The sequence below is a fragment of the Lutra lutra genome, chromosome 11 (assembly GCF_902655055.1).
Source record: "Lutra lutra chromosome 11, mLutLut1.2, whole genome shotgun sequence".
Taxonomy (NCBI): domain Eukaryota; kingdom Metazoa; phylum Chordata; class Mammalia; order Carnivora; family Mustelidae; genus Lutra; species Lutra lutra.
In genome coordinates this window covers 45,030,740-45,050,296 of record NC_062288.1, presented here as the reverse complement: position 1 = coordinate 45,050,296, position 19,557 = coordinate 45,030,740, and the positions used below count along the sequence as shown (strand labels likewise).

The 19,557-nt window shown below is 37.7% G+C and overlaps 1 protein-coding gene across 2 annotated transcripts in view; it reads left to right on the top strand.

Annotated features, from left to right (window-relative positions):
* The window catches only part of THSD7A (thrombospondin type 1 domain containing 7A), a 454,591-nt gene that overhangs the window by 413,071 nt on the left and 21,963 nt on the right, over positions 1-19,557 (top strand). For both annotated transcript variants that reach the window (XM_047694998.1, XM_047694997.1), the window contains 8 exons: positions 3,188-3,366; positions 5,999-6,004; positions 7,652-7,785; positions 12,199-12,352; positions 13,893-14,037; positions 15,415-15,530; positions 18,837-18,954; positions 19,399-19,544. In XM_047694998.1, coding sequence (XP_047550954.1) covers positions 3,188-3,366; positions 5,999-6,004; positions 7,652-7,785; positions 12,199-12,352; positions 13,893-14,037; positions 15,415-15,530; positions 18,837-18,954; positions 19,399-19,544 — 998 coding nt within the window. The remainder of the gene's footprint in view (positions 1-3,187; positions 3,367-5,998; positions 6,005-7,651; positions 7,786-12,198; positions 12,353-13,892; positions 14,038-15,414; positions 15,531-18,836; positions 18,955-19,398; positions 19,545-19,557) is intronic.

Here is a 19,557-nt window from a genome sequence, read left to right as displayed (position 1 = left end):
ATATTAATTCAAAGGGATATATGCACTCCATTGTTTATAGCAGCATTATTTACAATAGCCAAATTTTGAAAACATCCAAGTATCTGTATTCATCGACTGGTGAATAGATAAAGAAAATGTGCTACACACACACACACACACACACACACTGGAATATTACTCAGCCATAAAAAAAAAAGAAAGGAATTAAATCTTGTAACAGCCTGGTTGGAACCTAGAGAGTAAAATGCCAAATGAAATTAGTCCATCGGAGAAGACAAACAACATATGATTTCAGTCATATGTAAAATTCAAGAAATGAAACTAATGAACAAAGGAAAAGGAGAGAGAGAAGCAAACCAAGGAAGAGACCCTCAACTATAAAGAACAAACTGATATTTACCAGAGGGGAGGTGCATGGGGGGACTGGTTAAATGGGTTATGGGGATTCAGGAGTACACTTGATGATGTACTGGGTATTGTATAAAGGTGTTGAATCACTATATTGTATACTTGAATTAATATCACACTATATGTTAATGAACTGGAATTTAAGTAAAACCTTAAATTATTACCTTTGAAATTCTAGTGTCCTTTTACCAAAGCTATTGATAACATTTGAAAATAATTGGGATTTTTTTTAAATCATACTTTTTGCAAACATTAAACAATTTGGTCACAGAATGCCATTGATTTGGAAATTTTAGACATTCTAGTTTGATTCTATTTCATAAACTATTACTTTGAAATACAAAACAATTTTTTTGAAGATTTTATTTATTTAGTTGACACAGAGAGAGAGAGAGAGAGCACAAGTAGGCAGAGCAGCAGAGAGAGAGGGGGAAGCAGGCTTTCTGCCGAGCAGGGAACCCAATGTGGGGCTCTATCCCAGGACCCTGGGATCATGACCTCAGCCCAAGGCAGAGGCTCAACCAAATGAGCCACCCAGGCACCCAAAAAAGCAAATAACTCTTAATCTTAGCTGCTTTTTTGGGCGAAATTGACAAGCTGATTCCAAGATGCATATGGAAAAGTAAGGGACCCCAAAAAGCCAAAACTATCTTGAAAAATAACATAGTAGGAGAACTCACAAATCCTGACTTCGAAACTTACTACAGTTACAGTAATCAAGATGGTGTGGTATAGGCACAGAGATCAATGGAATGATATTTAGAATCCAGATATAAACCCTTACATTTATGGTCAACTGATTTCAACAAAATAATTTAATGTAGAAAAAAAATAGTCTTTTCAACAAATGGGCTTGGAATAACTTGATAATCACATACAAAAGAATAAAGTTGTGCCCCCCCACCTTTTAACATATACGAAAATTAAGTGAATCATATACCTAAATATGAGAGCTAGAACTATAAAACTCTTAGAAGAAAAACATAAGTGTAAATCTTAATTACCTCAGATTAGGTAATAGTTTTCTAGATGTGACGTCAAAGCTCAAGCAACCAAATCAAAAATAGGTAAACTAGACTCAATTAACAGTTAAAGCTTTTGTTCTTCAAAGGACACTAAAATAAGAAAGACAAGTTTTGACAAATGTAAAAATTGGAATACGTATACCTTGCTAGTGGTATTGTAAAATGGTGTGCTTTGGAAAACAGTTTGGCATTCCTCAAAATTTAATTGTAGATTTGCCATATGACCCAGCAATTCCACTCCTGGATATACACACATGAGAATTAAAAACATGTTCACACAGAAACTGATACATAAATGTTCACAACAGCATTATTCATATAAATAGGGAAACAGCTAAAATATCCATCGGCTGATTCATAGATTAACAAAATATGATCTATCCATAAATGGAACACTATTCAGTCATAAAAAGGAATGAGATACTAACACATGTTATAACATAGACGGACCCTGAAAACATTATATTAAGCCAATCAAAAAAGACCACATAATGTTTAATTTCATTTTATGAAATGTCCAGAATAGGGGAATTCTTAAGGACAAAAAGTAGATGAGTGTTTTCCAGATGATGGGGGAGGGGAAAATGGGAGGTGACTGCTAATGGGCATAGGGTTTCTTTTTGTGGTGATGAAAATGTTCTAAAATTAGATAGTGGTGATGATTGTTTATGACTCAATTTATATATTAAAACATGAGCTGACTTTTACTGTGTAGAAATTGTATCTCAATTTTTTAAAAAAGTTATAAACCACCCTAGAATTTCCTAGTTGTTTATATAATTATCACTTTCAAAACGGAATCCTTGATGCTGATGTAAAATGCTACAAGAGCAAACCCTCTGCACATCAGAGTATTACACAGAACAACCATGCATTTGACTCTCAACCAAAGGAAATTTTGCCTTTTCCACATAGTTGCCTGGAGAATACTGGTGATGAATTGATGTTGTAAAATGCCAACTTGGTAATAAGGGACTGTTCCAGGAAAATGCACCCATTTCTCAAATCACATCTGTAGACTAATAAGTTAATTAGCTGTGTGATTCGATGGAACCAGCCCTGGACCAGACCCCATCTCTTGCTGTGTGATCCCGCATTTGCCAGTTATCTTTCTGTGTTTGTTTTCCTATCTGTCCAGCAGACGGTCAGTACCTGCCCAAAACATGTGGAAGATTTTTGAGAGAATTGCCTGAATGCAAGATGGGAAACTGTTTTGAAATTGATAGCACTAAAAATGCTGGCATTTTTTACGTAACATCCTTCATTTTTCTTCTCCAGAGTTGATTTGCTAAGAAGGGGAAACATAAGGTGCTAAGTTGAACCGTTCCTGTTGGATGTTGACTGAGTGTCTGGCTTTCTCCTGGAAGATATTGCACGGACTCAAACACTTAAAACTTGTGTGACATTAACAGGGAATTTGAGAGAAAGCTGTTATCCTTTTCTTAATGTATCACTCTGACAGCATGAGAACGATACAGCAGCAGACAGGTTATTGTCAATTAAACACGAGCTGTCAGAGAGGCAGAGATGTTGAAATATGGAGAGCATGAATCCTAAGCAGATCATACGGCGGCTGCTCAGCTGTTATTTTACCAGAGTCGCCTTATGTATGTGTCATTTTCCTGCAGAATTTAATTTGGGTCCTTAACAACGCAGACGTCTTTGCATTTGTCTGGGGCTGTCAAGTCAAACTTGGACCTTCTGAATGAGCTAAAATGATGGGCAAGTGGCATGCGGAGAAGGTGGCTCTCATCTGGTTTGTCTCTGTTCAGGTTACATCGAAGAGGCCTGCATCATCCCGTGTCCCTCCGACTGCAAGCTCAGCGAGTGGTCCAACTGGTCCCGCTGCAGTAAGTCCTGTGGGAGCGGCGTGAAGGTTCGGTCCAAGTGGTTGCGTGAAAAACCATATAATGGAGGGAGGCCTTGCCCCAAACTGGACCATGTCAACCAGGTACTTTCTACCATTGATTCTAATATTGAGAATATGAAGATATTATTTAGATTCCCAATGATCTATTTTTTCCCTCCAAAATGGAGAAGAATAAATAATAGCTCTGAATAAGAAATTTGACCCATTTTATCCTTAGAATGCCTGAGTAAATATATATATATATGTTCTTAAAATCCCAAATCAGATATATTATCTTTGCATTAGGCCATTTAGTAAGCTGCATGTATATGCATATGAAAAATGGAAATTAAAATGACACCTACCTTTAAAATAATATCATAAAATTGTATCTAGCTGTGTGCTGAGAGCAAGATTGTCCCATTATCATAATTCCCCTAGACTCTCAGAAAAGATACATCAAGTACCAACTATTTAAAACTAGGAAATCTTTCTCTCTCTCTCTCTTTCTCTCTCTCTTTCTCCCTCTCCATCTCTAAAAAAAGGTTGTGGAGGGTCTCCTGGGTGACTCAGTTGTTTGAGTGTCTTGATATCAGCTCAAGTCATGATCTCAGGGTTGTGAGTTCTAGCCCATCGACAGGTTTGCGTGGGTTTCGAGACTGATTAAGATTCTCTTTCTCCCTCTCTCCCTTCATATTCTTTCTCTCTCTCTCTCTCTCTTCCTCCCTCTCTAAAAAAATCAAAAAATAAAACTAAGAAATATGTATTGACTGTTCATTTAAATGTGTTTGATGTAAAATTTTAAAAGAAAAAAATATAAAGATTACTTCAGAATCAGTTTAACCATGTTATAGTCTTTGACCTTTTAAATTTTATTTGGAACCTTCTTTGATTTTTGTACGCTCACTTCATTAATAGTTGTTCCTTGTGTTCTATTGGAGATATAAAGTAAAAAGACTAAGAGAGGGAATCATGACTAATTCAAATGTAATAGAAGATGTAGGCAATTATTATCATGTTTGACCTACATGTAAATTAACAAAGAATAAATTTAATATAGTATGTGTAGATGTTAAGAAGTGTATTTATATTGTTACAAATGAACCAAATCATACAGATGAACCAACCTTAAATATGCAGGTAGGTTTCATGCGTACATAGATTAATTTTAATGTCCAATCACTTACTCTCCAAACTGCTTACCAGTACACATACTTTACTTCCCAAATTAATTTAAATTGTTAATGATAATAAAGATACACTCTAGAGTGCTCCTAATCTCCCTGCTAAATGGGATGCCACCCAATTCATGAATCACATGAGAAAGCCAGTTAAAGCTTCAAAAATAGTAAAGAAAAATAAAGGTACAGTCTAGAGAAAACAAAAATACATTTTGAATAAAGAAATTAAGGACAAAGAAGGTGGAGAATTAAGCGCCATAGGAAGTACTACTCTGAAAAAATCTTGTTTTCCCTGAGAGAAGTTGCTGAAGGTGCCCTTAAATTCTACCATCGGTGATTAATACGCTGCACTGCTGCCATCTACTGGCGAATGGGTTTTCCTGCCAGAGTGAATATTTGCAGAGAAAATTCAGTTAACATAACGCTAATGAAACACAATAATTGAAATGCAAGGTTTATAATGCAAAGAAATATTTTTCTACAAGTTGTGAGATCTTAAATTTTCATCCATAAATTTAAATCATAATAACTTCTGATCCATGGTCCTAATAAAGAGAAATTCTCCATGAATGTATGGGGGGGGGGGGTGTATGTGTGTATGGCCAGTCTTTCAATTAAAATAAGCTGTGTTTGCCTCAGCATTTTTTTTTTACTAGTGAATTTTCAAAGGTTTGGGACCTTCTGAAAAGTTGTCTTTGCTATGAAAAGTCTTTTACCTAAGCCATTTCTCTGTCACTCTCAACTCTGATAAAATTTAATACAGAGTTTGATGGGGACATTTAGGTACTTGTTAATCATCTTACTGGTGGGATACTAAGGTATTAACAACTAAAAATTAAAGCTAAAACAAGAAATAATAGATTCCTGACTGTCTGAATACAAATATTCTACATCTAAAAATGGAAATTTCTAGGACCTTATTAGTAAAACATTAAGAAAGAATATGCAAAGGCTTCTGTTAACTTTGAAAATTGTAAATCACAAGGATTTCTTTTACCACAATTATACAGTCCTTAATAAAATAATTACTGGCCCATTGACTTGGAAATGGTCTTTTAAGTACCATTTTCTAATTGAGGAAGCAAATTCTCATTTCCCAAGAAATGTAGATGGGTGGATGGATGGATTAAAATCAAATAGATTAATTAAATTAAAATCAATAGATTAATCAATCAATCTATGGATAGATTTCAATCACAGCTTGATCACAAAATAGTTGCAGTCATTTATCAATCCCCCATGACATGTATTTTGAGGTCTACTCAGTTTTTTAAGATTTCTTCATCCTGCCCATCTAATCTTTTCCTTGACTGTGTTGTTTACAATACTCATTTGTGTATCTTAACTTTAAAGAATAATGACTTGTTTTTTCTCTCCAAAGGCTTAATAAAGATACTCTAATAATTTAACAAAAAAAAAAAGAAAAGTAGGCTCTTATGTGTGGATAAAATAATATTTTAACTTAGAACATGAATTTTTTCATTCAGTATACTGACATTTTTCCTTATCTTTTTCCTCTCCCTTTTCTTCACTCCTGTTGAATACTACTCCAGGCACAGGTAAGAACTTCTAAACCTCCCAGTTCATGGCAGAATACTGTACTGCTTGTTCTCTTTTTATTCCTGATGTCAGAGAATGTATTTCTTTTCCTGCTATGGTCTTTTATCTTTTACAGGGAGAAAAATACCACATTTTCCATAAAATTTTGTTCCGCAGCTGTTCCTCTCCACCCCACCCCCCACCCCTGCCCCAGCACGCTACCTGTGTTTTCTCACTTTAATATCAGGGCTGAGATGCAGGGGTGGGGAGAACAAGCTTCGCTTCACCAGCCTTGAAAAGGCAGTGACATCTCTTGTTAATGCTGTCATGCTTCTCCGAGGGAGAGGTAAAGGTGCAGGTGGGCTGAAGGTGGGTGGCAGGAAGTTGCTCTGAACTGATTTGTATTCAGTCCAGTGTAGGAGATTAAAATGAAAGCCATTGAAAGATTAGGGGAAATGCCATTTCTCCTTCAATTTTTCCCTTCCCCACAAGTGGTAGGGTAATGTTTTACTTGGTAGTACTTTGTACTGTTTTAATGCAGTACCCAATGTGGAGGTGGTCATTGATAACAATAATGATAGATTCTTATTCCAACGGTGCATATTCTTTATTACTCGGAATAGGTCAACTTTATTCACTAAAATTTGCATAGAAGAATAGCTCCAAAGGACTATTTATATTTTCTGGAATTAGATAGTTAACACAAAATATACATATACGTGTGTGTGTGTGTGTGTGTGTGTGTAGAAAATAGAGTCAAATTACCATAGATTTTAAAATTATTTTAGAATACATTTCTTTAATGGTTGAGTCAGCTGTGCGCATTGGATTATGGTTTATTTATTTCCTTGGCTTAGTCATTCTTCTCATTGAGAAAAAGGCATAATTGGTTCATTGTTCTAAAAATCCTGAAACCAAACACCCCTGCCTAACTGTGGGGCTGTCTGCCTTTGTGGACACTGGAGCAAGACAGTTGGCTTTGTGTCATGTGATCCTCCCTGCTTTGGGCTATGACTGTGTAATATAAAGCCAATTTCAGACCTTGCTTCCAAGCCCTAAATGCTTAAGGGTTAGTTTTAAAATGGATTTATTTCTTCTTATTTATTATTTAGTTCAGTTTCACATACAGAATGCAAAAAATATATAAATTCTTACACGATATACATTCGTTTGGAAAACAAGCCAAATTGTATTTCTTTCAAAACAGCTACTTTTATATGCTTACTTAATTCTCTAATTCATTTATTCATTCATTCACCTATTCAACAAATCTCTATAGAATGCCTTACCTTGGAGCACTGTGGCCTAAGTATTGAAGACCCACAACACCGCAAACAAGACAGACGGTCCATGAAATTACAGTGCTGTGCGGTGAGGGGCAGTGTGGGACAGTGTGCGATGTGTCCAGGGCACTTTTTCAGGTCACATGCGCAACTGTAATGTCACATAGGATCAAGAATTGAGAGAATACAGCACAGCTGGTCCTGCCCATTACAGCTAGAACTCTCAAGAGGTTTTCTATATTCCTCTCTTAGAATAGTGAGCAATAAAGGAGAGGAGTGAAGATAGCCGAACAAGAATATGGTGTGTGTTGTGGTATGAAGGGCTCCCACTCACGCTCATCGGGTTCCCTGAGGAGAAATCCCTGAGAACTGTGTGTGTTTCAGGTGTATGAGGTGGTCCCTTGCCACAGTGACTGCAGCCAGTACATATGGGTCTCAGAGCCGTGGAGCATCTGCAAAGTGACCTTTGTCAACATGCGAGATAACTGTGGAGAGGGCGTGCAAACCCGGAAAGTGAGGTAAGGCCCTCACTCCTCCTGAGTCTCCTGCCTAAAACTGTCTTCAGTTTTATTTCTAGGGAATATGCCCTCATGGAATACTCCAAGGGGACCTGCTTCAAGCCGCAGGTTGTCACAGGGGCGGCGAGGGGGGGTGCTTCTGACAGGAAGCCTCACTTCAAGGTGCCCCTGAGTAGAAAGATCTGCATATTGAATGCAAGCTAGGCTAATGCAGGTTTTTCCAACCCCGGGGACTTTGTTCTTAAAGGCCAAAAATATTTCCGACTGCTTGTTAGTGGTAAACTGTTCTAAACTCTTACTGCTTGGTTTCCTCAGACTGGCTAACTTTTGACTACTCTCTTCTCCTCCAGGAAGCCCTTCCTAATACCTAGTGCTGCTCATTTGTTCTGTGGGCTCACTGACCCATAGGGTAACCACTAGTCACGTGGGGCTATTTCATTTTAAATTTAAACTAATTAAAGTTAAATTAAAAATACATTTCCTCAGCCACACGAGACATATTTCAAGTGCTTATGCCATAGCCACAAGTGGATAATTCGGTCAGACAGCAGAGGTATAGGCCCTCTCCACATCACAGAAAGTTCTGTTGAGCAGTGTTTCTCTTAGTACCGCACATACCCCTCACTGTTTCTGGAAAGATCCATTTACTGTCTGTCATTCTTATTAAATTCTAGAACCTTCTCCAAACCAAAACCGTGTCATAGTCACAGAAATTCCCTAACACCTAATACAGTTTGGATACTCATTAAATTTTCCCTATAGTATCTACAGATGATTCTTAAGGGTTCTGGAACTCTACGGAACAAGTGTATGAGGTTTTATTATCTCTACTTTATAGAGTGGATTCAGAAGTACTAAGTAATTTACCAGGAACACCCATCTAGTAAAGTGACAGATTTGTCACTCTTTATACCAGTTTCTTCTAACCCTGCTGAGTGACACACAGTAAAGACAGGTGTCAGTACATCCAGAACTCAACAATTCATGCTGTGGGCAGGCACTGACCTAACTTTTCATGAATTTAAGGTTTATATTTCTCAATAGAAAAGTAGGGCGAATTAACATTTGTATTATAAAACTTTGGCACACAGTATAACTTTGTTTCCAATACAGATAATCTCTATTTCTTTTATCACAAGCCCTCTGAACTCTCAAGCTATTTTTCTGAGGAACTTAATAAAGGTAGATAAGGGGTCAGGAGGTAATAAGTTGGATAGGGAAACATAAACAAAAGACAGAGATTCCATTTTCCACCATTCTCTTCCAAATTTAAAATTTCTCCTTCAAATTTAAAAATACTTTCCCTATTAAAAGGTTTTGATCAAGTTGGCTTTTTGTAAGAAAAATTAGAATAAAGAACTGTTCTTTCAGCTTTCCCTTCAATGATCTTTGTAGATGTTGCTGTTTCTTGCTTTATAAGCACTCTCAACATTTCCAAGTACATCTAAAGCAAAGTAACTTTGGAGATCAATTTATTTTTTCAGTAAACATCTTTAATGTCAATAGAGAAAAGAGAAGGTCAGTGTCGATTGTGATCTCTGATCATGTAATAATGTTCCTATTTGTTACTGATTGAGTAGTAAGCCTCTCTAACCTTATCCTCTGCTAATTAAGGTCAGAATGTCCTGCTTATATGCAAGCATTGGGTGGCATTTCAGGATAGATGGGTCTATGAGAGGGCAGTACCAATTTATCCAGTCGTTCTTTCTCTTTTAGGATGGTATGTACCTCAGAGGCTGGTGGCAGAAGTGATTTTCTCTGAGGGGAAGGGATATTTTTCACAGACTTTTTTTTTTTTTTTTTTTTAAGAATTTCTAGCGCCTGATGGTAATAAAAAAGAGACAATAAAAAGCAACATATTTGGTTACTTTTATTGTTGCTTTTGAATTCTCTGCAGAGAGTGTACCCCCTTATTGTCATACCTGTGGCTGGCCTCTGGTCCCACCCTTTGCCTCCAACTTGGTTCTGCACTATGTATTTCTAACACAGTGCAGTTTTCTCTCAGTATAATTCCTTGTCCTATGGAAAGGAAAAAGGCCAAGAATTTGAAGAAAGCAAATGAACTTAAAGTGCCTTCCCTTGTGCTTAAAACTTGATCCAAATATTTATTCTGTATTCTGGAGTGATTTTAAAAACTGATTAATGCCAAATAAAATAAATATAAATAATCTGAGTATCAACAATAAGGGCATTTTTAGCAGTTGTGGCACATTGAAATGATGTCATTCAAATACAGTCATTAAAATGATATCTTCATTGGAGTGCCCTGGGTGGTGCAGTTAAGCATCTGAGTCTTGGTGTCGGGCCTCGGGCTCCTGAGATCAAGCCCCATGTGGGCTCTGTGCTGAGTGAAGAGTTGGCTTGGGTTCTCTCACCCTCGGCCCCTCCCCCCTCAAATAAATAAATCTTAAAAAAAAATTATATCTTAGAAAAATAGTTAATGATATGAAGAGATATTCATAATGTATCATTGATTTCTTAATGGTACAAATAGTCGATAAAATTTGCTCTATTTAATGAAATGAAATATATGCTTACATAGAATCATTTGTAAAGAGTGTTTTTCTCTCAGTGATAGAATCATATGATATTTTTTGTTTCTTCTGATTTTCCTAAAGTGAATAAATTAGCTCTATAGTAAAAAAATGAAAGGAGAAAAGCCTGTGAAAATGTAGCTTTATGTACATAATGCTTAATAGAGTATTGAACACCTGTCTTTAACTCCGGATCAATAGGTAATTTTGCAAGTTAATCCTTGTACACTGTGTCAGTGCCTACCATGAATATAATCTTTTCTTAGCAGCAAACCTAACTTTTCAGTTGGGTTTAAACTCTGCTCCATGTTGTCTCAAAGCTGCTCCATGTCCTCTCAAAGCTGCTGTCAACACAATATTTTTATTTATTTTATTTTATTTTTTCAGTGCTCCAGGAGTCATTGTTTATGTACCACACCCAGTGCTCCATGCAATACGTGCCCTCCTTAGCCTGGTGGTGTGTATTAAACACAATATTTTAAAAATGCCATCAAAGACAGAACTCTTTCCTGAGAGACTAAAATTCTCCCAAAGAAATTTACAATTTTTTCTTCAGTGATGAAATCAAACAAATACCTCCCTGTGCATATTCTTGTGGTTGCTCTTTTCTGTTTTTATCCAGTTCACACCACACACAACAAAATGCAGAGGCGAGTATTCATAGACGTATTTTTTCAGACTCCAAACCCAATTAAGACATGACCAGCAGCACAGTTTTCCAGTCATTAAATGCATCCCACAGGAAAACGACATTCCTCTTAAATTGGGGAGCACCATATAGAAAGGAATTTCTGCAGAGTTGATTTGTGAAAATATAGTGTCCCCACTGACTGTAAATCCCTGGGAAAGGTGAGATTCCAGGTATAATTGATAATGTAATTTAACCGACAGTTTAAAACAGTGCCATGAGTTTGAGAGGCTCAGGAACACAAGCCTGCCTTTTTAGCTCCAACAATGCACGCTCTTCCCCAACCATTACTTTGGTTGACCTTCTCTGAGTTATAGATGAGGGATAAAGTTTTCCTCCTCCACTAGGAAAGTGCCTGGAGACATTATTAACTACACTAAGAGTGAAGTCTGGTACTAGCCCCATGTTAATTAGACCCCCAAGAGATGAGTAAACGAGCTGTCCATGACTGCTTACAAAAGAATGAAACATAATAAAATGTTTGAATTTGTTCTGTTAAAAAGAAAACTAACAATAAAAAAGGTCAAGATAGAGGATGATTCAAACAACTACATTTAGAGAATTTGTGCTATTATTACTAATATAAGTGTGTTTTCACTTCTGGCTTTCTTTTAAAGTTATCAGCATATAGAAGGCTAAAATTACTTTTAAAATGACAAGATAACTTGGTAAATGCCATCAGTTACTTTTGAAAATTCTTAATGAAACCTCTCACCAGAAAAGTTCAGTGTGTCTCATCCTCCCTCCTGTATGAATCTATCTTTTCTGGAATTCGCCATTTCCTTCCGAAGAAAAAAAAAGTGCATTAGATTGCAAAATTCCCAGAAGTAGCCCCTCCATGAATCTCTCTGGACCATTCCTCATTAGTTGCTGCATCATCTATGAGGGTAAAAGACCCTCCTCTTTCAGAGGAAGACATACAGAGTTTATAATCCACACAGGGGCTATAATTTTAAAAGATTATGATGATACAAGCAAGGGTACATTTTATGTCATGCTGAAACTCTGCAAGTATTTGTGGGAGGTAGAGATCCTTTTATGTCTTCATGTTTGGAGAATTTTTGTTATTAAATGCAAACCTTCCCACCTCCCAACCCCATAATGATGCCTTAGAAAGAACCATCTATCGAATGGGTCAGCCCTTGTTCTAAGTGTCCTGGTTCCTTCGCTGAATAGTGTGTTTTCTTCTAGATGCATGCAGAACACAGCAGATGGCCCTTCTGACCATGTAGAAGATTACCTCTGTGATCCAGAAGAGATGCCCCTGGGCTCTAGAGAGTGCAAATTACCATGTCCTGAGGATTGTGTGATATCTGAATGGGGCCCCTGGACCCGATGCACTTTGGTGAGATGATTAACTGTTTATAAGTAGCGTTTACTTAATTCCTTACCACTAAAGCTTTAAAGCTATTATTAAGAAAATAGTAATTACTAAAAAGAAGAAAATAGTAATTACTAAATTAGTTACCAAATTAGTTATCATGGCAAGGGTGTTTTCTTGGCTACCTCATTCTGTGACCAGGCCATTTATAGTCAGCAGTGTTTTGACCCACATGAGAACAGCTCAACCTCTTGCAAGTTCTGTGTTCCTCCATCCTCCTCCTGGGCCCACACAAAACGCCTTCAGATTGGCCTATAAATACACAGCATGTTAAAAACTGCACTGGTGATAATGAGTCCCTCCAGGTAAAGGGAAAAAAGGAGGAAGCTCTGGTAAAGGTACTTTAATGGTGTCGGGTTCTTGTCATCCCTTGCTTTTTGCCCAGTCCGTTTTATTTAAATTGAAGGAATCATCTCCACACAGTGGGTATACTGCAGCCAGGGTATTGACACTAAAACCCAAAGGAGGCTGGCAAAAAGGAATCGAAAGAAGAAAGCTGTGTGTCAGTGAATCTCTTTGCACTCACGGACTCTGTGTCTCTGTGGGGCTGCAAAGCCAGCTGAGAGTTTCAAATCACACAGAGCTTCTAGATTTCAACAGCCCATAGGCGCTCTTCTGCAGGACCCTGAGAAGGCTTGTTTGAAACAGAACTGGCTGTTTAGGATTTAGGAAATTTGCCTTGGCCCGGGCACCTTTGTAAAGCTGCACATTTCAAAATGGCATCAAAAAGCACGGGAAGAATACATCTAATGTGGAATTAATATGCTGAAATACAAAATAAGACAGTTTCAAAGAATTTATGATGCATATTTTCAAGGCGAAGTTAATTTTCTGTCTCCGTGTTAACATGATTAAAGGTGCGACTGGCAGCCAGCTGACTGAGCAGAGCAGAACAGAGATGCCAGTTGACTTGGATACAAGTTAAAGAGCAACAAAGAGTCAACTGTTGGACAAGGCTGTGCAAATGAGTTTCTGTTCTAACTCTATAGCATCCGATTTGAAGTTTCTGTTCTTAGAAACCAGATGTTTTCAGAACAAGACGGTGCCAGTAGCAAATGGCAGGCTCGTCTTCCTTACCTGCTAAGTTGTGTTCCTGTGCATGTGTGTGTGCCCGTTAGGAAAATCAAGGAGGTCACTAAAAGCTAGTTATTTAAAGTGACCCTTAAAATGGTTTTTCAGGTCCAAGAAACTGTACTGGATAGATTGATGGATTATGGATTCTATAGTAGTGATGTGCAATAATTAATAGGATCACGTGTGTGTGTGTTTGTAGCTGAGTGTCTGACACACAGACCCTTGAGCCTCTTATAGCTGGATGGGACATTGGAAACTCATCTAACACCTTGATTTCATAGATGATGAAACCTAGGTGTAATGGGATTGTTCAAGTTAGCCAGCGGCCCCAACAGTCTCCCTCCTGCTCTGGTGCTCTCCCTAATATATTAGCCCCCGTGTGGCTGAGTATTCATTCACCTTTCTGAGGAGCTGCTTTCTTCTTTGTCAGCCTTGCAGTCAAAGCAGTTTCCGGCAAAGGTCAGCTGATCCCATCAGACAACCCGCTGATGAAGGAAGAGCCTGCCCTAATGCTGTTGAGAAGGAACCTTGTAACCTGAACAAAAACTGCTTCCACTACGATTATAATGTAACAGGTACGTGCATAGTCTCCTCATCCCCGAGATGTAAGCTAGATCGCATGTCTTCCAGCCCAGCAGCAACCCCGTAAGTACTGTTCATCCCCATCTGTGGCCCTCTTGGACATGCTGCTTACTTTTGCAGAGATAATTCTTTATTTAAAGACAGAAATAGTTATCTCTTTTTAATAAACATCAAGATGTGGAGGATGTCTGCAAATATTGTGAAGAGAAATATTGTGAAGAGATGAGGGGATTAAGGCAGATTGTGAAGAGTCTAAGTGATCCCGTTCAAGACATCCTCCCACTTTGGGAAGGTGCAAGTAAAAGATACATCTTTCCCATAAGTATCAGGTTTATTGAAAGGTAAACATCCTCTTCAGGAGATGTTTAATTGCTATAACATCCTGGGACAATTCTTTGTGTGGGGACAGTTTATAAGAACAATTAGTCTGATGTTAAAATGTCGGCAATCTTGAGCTACCAAAAAGTATATGACGAAGATACTAATATTTCTTATTATCAAAGGTACAGATGAAAAGGGATACGTGGGTTGTTCATTCAGAAAAAAAGGTTTATTAGGAATTCCCTTTTTTCCCATAACCCTTCCATACCATCAAGTTAGTCTAGGAAAGAAGAGAATGTGTTGGTTTACATGATGCATGGCAATACTGAAGCTTGTCTGGGAATTCTTCCCGAGTAATTCTCACACTAAAATAAACCCCAAACCTCGTACAATAACACACAGAAGTCAGATTGGCTTTTTGCTTCCTTAGGTTTTTCTCTTCAGTTTCCTTTGAAGATATAAAGAAGTCACAGTTCTCCAGGATATGCTATGCTACTCTGGAAAGATGAAAAAATCATTTTGCAAAAGACATGAAATAAAAGTACTAAAGAGATCTGGCCAAAAGTGATTTTGAAATAAATAAGTGTATATTTTAAAATATTCTAAGAATGGACAGTAAGCGAAATGGTATTTTATTTGACTAAAGCAACACAGTTAAAGTAGCACCCATTAAATTATGATGATTTTGCTAAAATAAAACTAATGTTGGGTTTTAAATTTCTCCTTTTATTAGGGAAAAAAGTTTTTAAGTGACATTTGATCTGCAGGCCAAAGCCAGTTTCACAATGTCACCAAACGGCTAGCTGTCAAAGATTGTCAAGTAGACATCTGCCTTCAAGAATAATCCCTGGAGCTTTGTACAACCCCAGCAATTCCACTTGACTCTTGATATGTTCAAAGCCGGGACCCATATGCTCTGCATGTGGGATGATTGATTGTGGGGCTTAGGAAGCAGTTGTGAATTAAATATGGGATTCAGGTCATCAGAGTTTCATTTGAAATCTGTTTCCTACGTAGCCTTCTGTTCTGATGGGCTCCCTTCCTTTCAGACTGGAGTACGTGTCAGCTGAGTGAGAAGGCAGTTTGTGGAAATGGCATTAAAACAAGGATGTTGGATTGTGTTCGAAGTGATGGCAAGTCGGTTGACCTGAAATATTGTGAAGAGGTGAGGGGATACTGTGTTATATCTCTGTGAGTAAATTCTTCCCTAATAATTTCGATTCATGCTGAGCCCAGTGACCTGTGCTCAGTGCAGCTCATTACCAGCAGACATTTCTCTGCACTATTCAGAGGACGCTAAGCATCCTCTTGAAAAGAAACACTGTCCAAGTACTGATTTCTACACATAATTTCCTGTATTTTGTTCTGCTTGGAGCCCAAAGGTATGCTAATTAGCCTATTTTGAAAGAAATGCTTGGGGAACAATAAGTAATCAAGGTGAATAAAGGCAATAAATCTTAATCAGACTATTCATCATCTTTTGTAATTTCATGTGAATTTTGTGTTGCCTGGGACACCTGCCAAGAGCCATCATTTATTCTCTCTGTTGCTCAACATTGATCGCATGTGGTTTGGTAGCAGATTTTGATATTAGGATCTAATATCCAGCTGTGAGAGTCTAAGTACGCAGGTCTGGATGCGAGCTTGAAATTCAAACAAAGGAGTGAAGTCTGCCATTGTAACTCTGAGGTACAGAGATTGCAGCTATTAATTTCCCTATTTATAAAAGTGATGTCATCATTTCTAAGTATGACCTTATGAAATGTGGGGAGACGTAATTGTTGGTCTTTCTTAGCTTTCATGAAACAACACTTCATGTAACGATATTGTCTGACTCCTATTCCAAATGTGTACTCACGTTCCTGACAGGTTTTAACTTCCCCTGCATGTAAGCCCCACTGGGTTAAACATGAACCAAGATAAGCAGGAGCTTCAATAGATCTTGAACAGAGAGAGAGGAGCTTATGACTCCATTAGGGTTCAATAGACATGGTGACCATAACTTCTATCTAAACATCCCAGGGGTTATATAAGCCCATAGTAAATTGTTCCAGCTCCTGAAAAAACTCGAGATGGAAATATCTTAATCCATTTGATATCTTTGTCATGTGGCCCTAACAACTTCGTTATATCTGTCCATGGGAACAGAGTTCCCGAGTGTGCTGAAAACAAGTTGTTTACTTAATAAATTCCACTCACCACCATCTTATAACATAGTTTAGTGTATTCACACTTTAATTATACATTTTATACCTGAATTAATTTGGTTTTGAAACTAGTAACATCAAAGTAATGTAATCATTATAAAAATAACATTAGTATTAATGAACATTATTATAGTCATATATTGGCTGGAGAGCTTTGATCTACTTCTAGTTAATTAATGTATCTCCTTTTTTGCAAATGTACATATAAATGTCATCCTGGATCAGAATGAAATCTACTATGAATAGCTGAGAGCTTTGTGAAAGCTAAACCCAAATCCTACAAAACCAATTAAAAAACATGACTATAGGACAGAGGGATACCCAGACTCCTTTATGTCTTTAGTGAAATGTGAGTAAACCCTGAGAAATAACTAATTTCAATTATCCAGGAGTCTAGATAAACTTATTCTTATGCACTAATATTATAATGTTCAAATGCTGTGGTGACAATTAGGGATTGAAATTATTCTAGTAAACACTGTCTTTAGGGAGAATAGTGCTCGCTCTGCAGGAATTGGAATAAACAACTTCTATCCCATTTTATCCATCCCCATGGATGCAGTAGTATTAAATAATAGCCCTGAGAAAAGCTGGCTATCTTTTTTAACAATGGATTGATTGCCTACCTACTAATACATGTGTAAACCCTGCATTCAGCACGACAGCAGTAGCTAACTCTTGCTGTGTCCCTAAGAGCCAAAAAGAAAAAAAAATGCCATTCCTACCCAACAAAGAGGACAATTCGGGTTAAACCCATCTAGCATTTATATAGCATTTTTTCTTTGATGTTTTCTTTATTCATCCAATATCTAGTAATTGGTTTCTCCTTTCCTATTCTTTGATCCCTGAACAGATTCCATTTACTTAGACACATAGGTTTAGACAGATGAGAGAGTAAGAGAGAGGGGGGAAAAAAAAGAAGAACACAATAAATTTAAGAAAAAAAAGTAGCAGAAGATTAAAATGTCTTACTACTGGATGCCCAGGGCATCTATACATAGACATTCTTTTCAATTCTGTAGTGAAATGAGTCAGTAATAGTTGAATTCTGTGATTCAGATCTTCTCTCCAGAAAACAATGGTCTACCTTAAATGTTACACATCGTTTTTAGCATATAATCACTGTAAGTCTCCTTTCTTCGACCTCCCATGACTTTAAGTGCTTTCTGAGACTTCCAATGGATATGGTAAAGATAGTAAAAAACTTTTTTACGGAATGCTCAGCTTTGTCAAGTATTACTGGTGGAGAATATAATGGGAGTGCCTGCAGTCACTGACCTGATCTTCTCTCAGCAGATAACCTAGAGCCACGAGCTATACTTGGGCCAAAACACAAGATTTCAGAAAAATTTTCTTTTGCCAGCTTTTGTTATGTACATTAGACACTTGAACTTCCTTTCCATACAGAAATGAAACAAGATCTTACAAATTCCCAAGGATTACTCCCGCCCCCAAAATTGTACTCTCCTAACAAGCTCTTAAATATTTCTATTTTCATGCTACTTTGAACCTTGGAATTTTTAACTATTTGTGTACACAGACAATGAGTTTGAAATCTCCGATTTTAAAAGTAGAATGCTTAAGGAACTCAATGCCAACAGAACGTCACAATATTAGTATCTGATGAGAGGCTAACCAGAATAAGGGAATTATCCTACAGTTAGCTGCTGAGATCAGTTTTAGAAAATAAAATCTTTGTAAACAAAAAATGTTTATGAAATAGTCATAATCAAAAAATTCTATTGAACAATATTTCCTTTTGAAAGAAATAGTGTACTTAACTAATATTTTGTATTATTTCAGTGTGTTATTAGTTTCGAATGGTGATTTGTCTTTCAAACCTTTTGCTTTTCAGTTAACATGCACGTGAAAAAATAAGTTATATCCCAGAGATACCACTATAGATCTACATATTGGTGATATTCTTGGTTTTTAATGGAAAGGAATTGACCTTACACCTCTTCATTCCTTGTTTAGGGAAATTAAGCCAATTTGGAGACTAAAGCTACTTTTTTTTCATGACTTATTTAAACAGTTCAACAGCATTGAGTAAATGGGCTCCAGCACTCATCCTGTGCCCTTTGCTCCCACTCTTCTGGATTGAGCCACTTTCTATTTTTAAGTGTGGGTGTTTGACCTCCAGGTACCTTTTTATTCTGTTATACATCTTGCTTTTTCGTCCTCTCCTCTCCACTATTCCCTCCTTCTAAGCACTGAGCCATGCTTCCAGGTCAGTACAAACAGATCTGCCTCTCTCCTTGCAGCTTGGCCTGGAGAAGAACTGGCCGATGAACACATCCTGCATGGTGGAATGCCCGGTCAACTGTCAGCTTTCTGACTGGTCTCCTTGGTCAGAATGTTCTCAAACATGTGGCCTCACAGGTTTGTACCTTCATTAACATTAGACCCAAGGTCAAGGAAAAGAAAATAGGGCACCTGGGTGGCTCAGTGGGTTAAGCCGCTGCCTTCAGCTCGGGTCATGATCTCAGGGTCCTGGGATTGAGTCCCGCATTGGGCTCTCTGCTCGGCAGGAAACCTGCTTCCCTCTCGCTCTGCCTCTCTGCCTACTTGTGATCTCTCTCTGTCAAATAAATAAATAAAATCTTAAAAGAAAAAAAAAAAGGAAAAGGAAATAAAATATCCTTCTTGCTTTAAGTCTTACCAGATAATCTTCAGAAAGGTTGAGTCAGTGTCTTTCTCTTCAAAACGTCTGAGCCTTACTCATTCCTCAGGTCTCCTCAGCAGAAATGTCTGTGATGCCCTCTCTCAAGATACACGCTTGCACAAATATGTCACTAGAGTTGCATCCCTTTGTATCTCTTTAAGGAAAAATGGTCCGAAGACGCACAGTGACCCAGCCCTTTCAGGGTGATGGGCGGCCATGCCCTGCCCTGATGGAACAGTCCAAGCCTTGCCCAGTGAAACCCTGTTACCAGTGGCAGTATGGCCAGTGGTCTCTATGCCAAGTGCAGGTAATCAGATCTC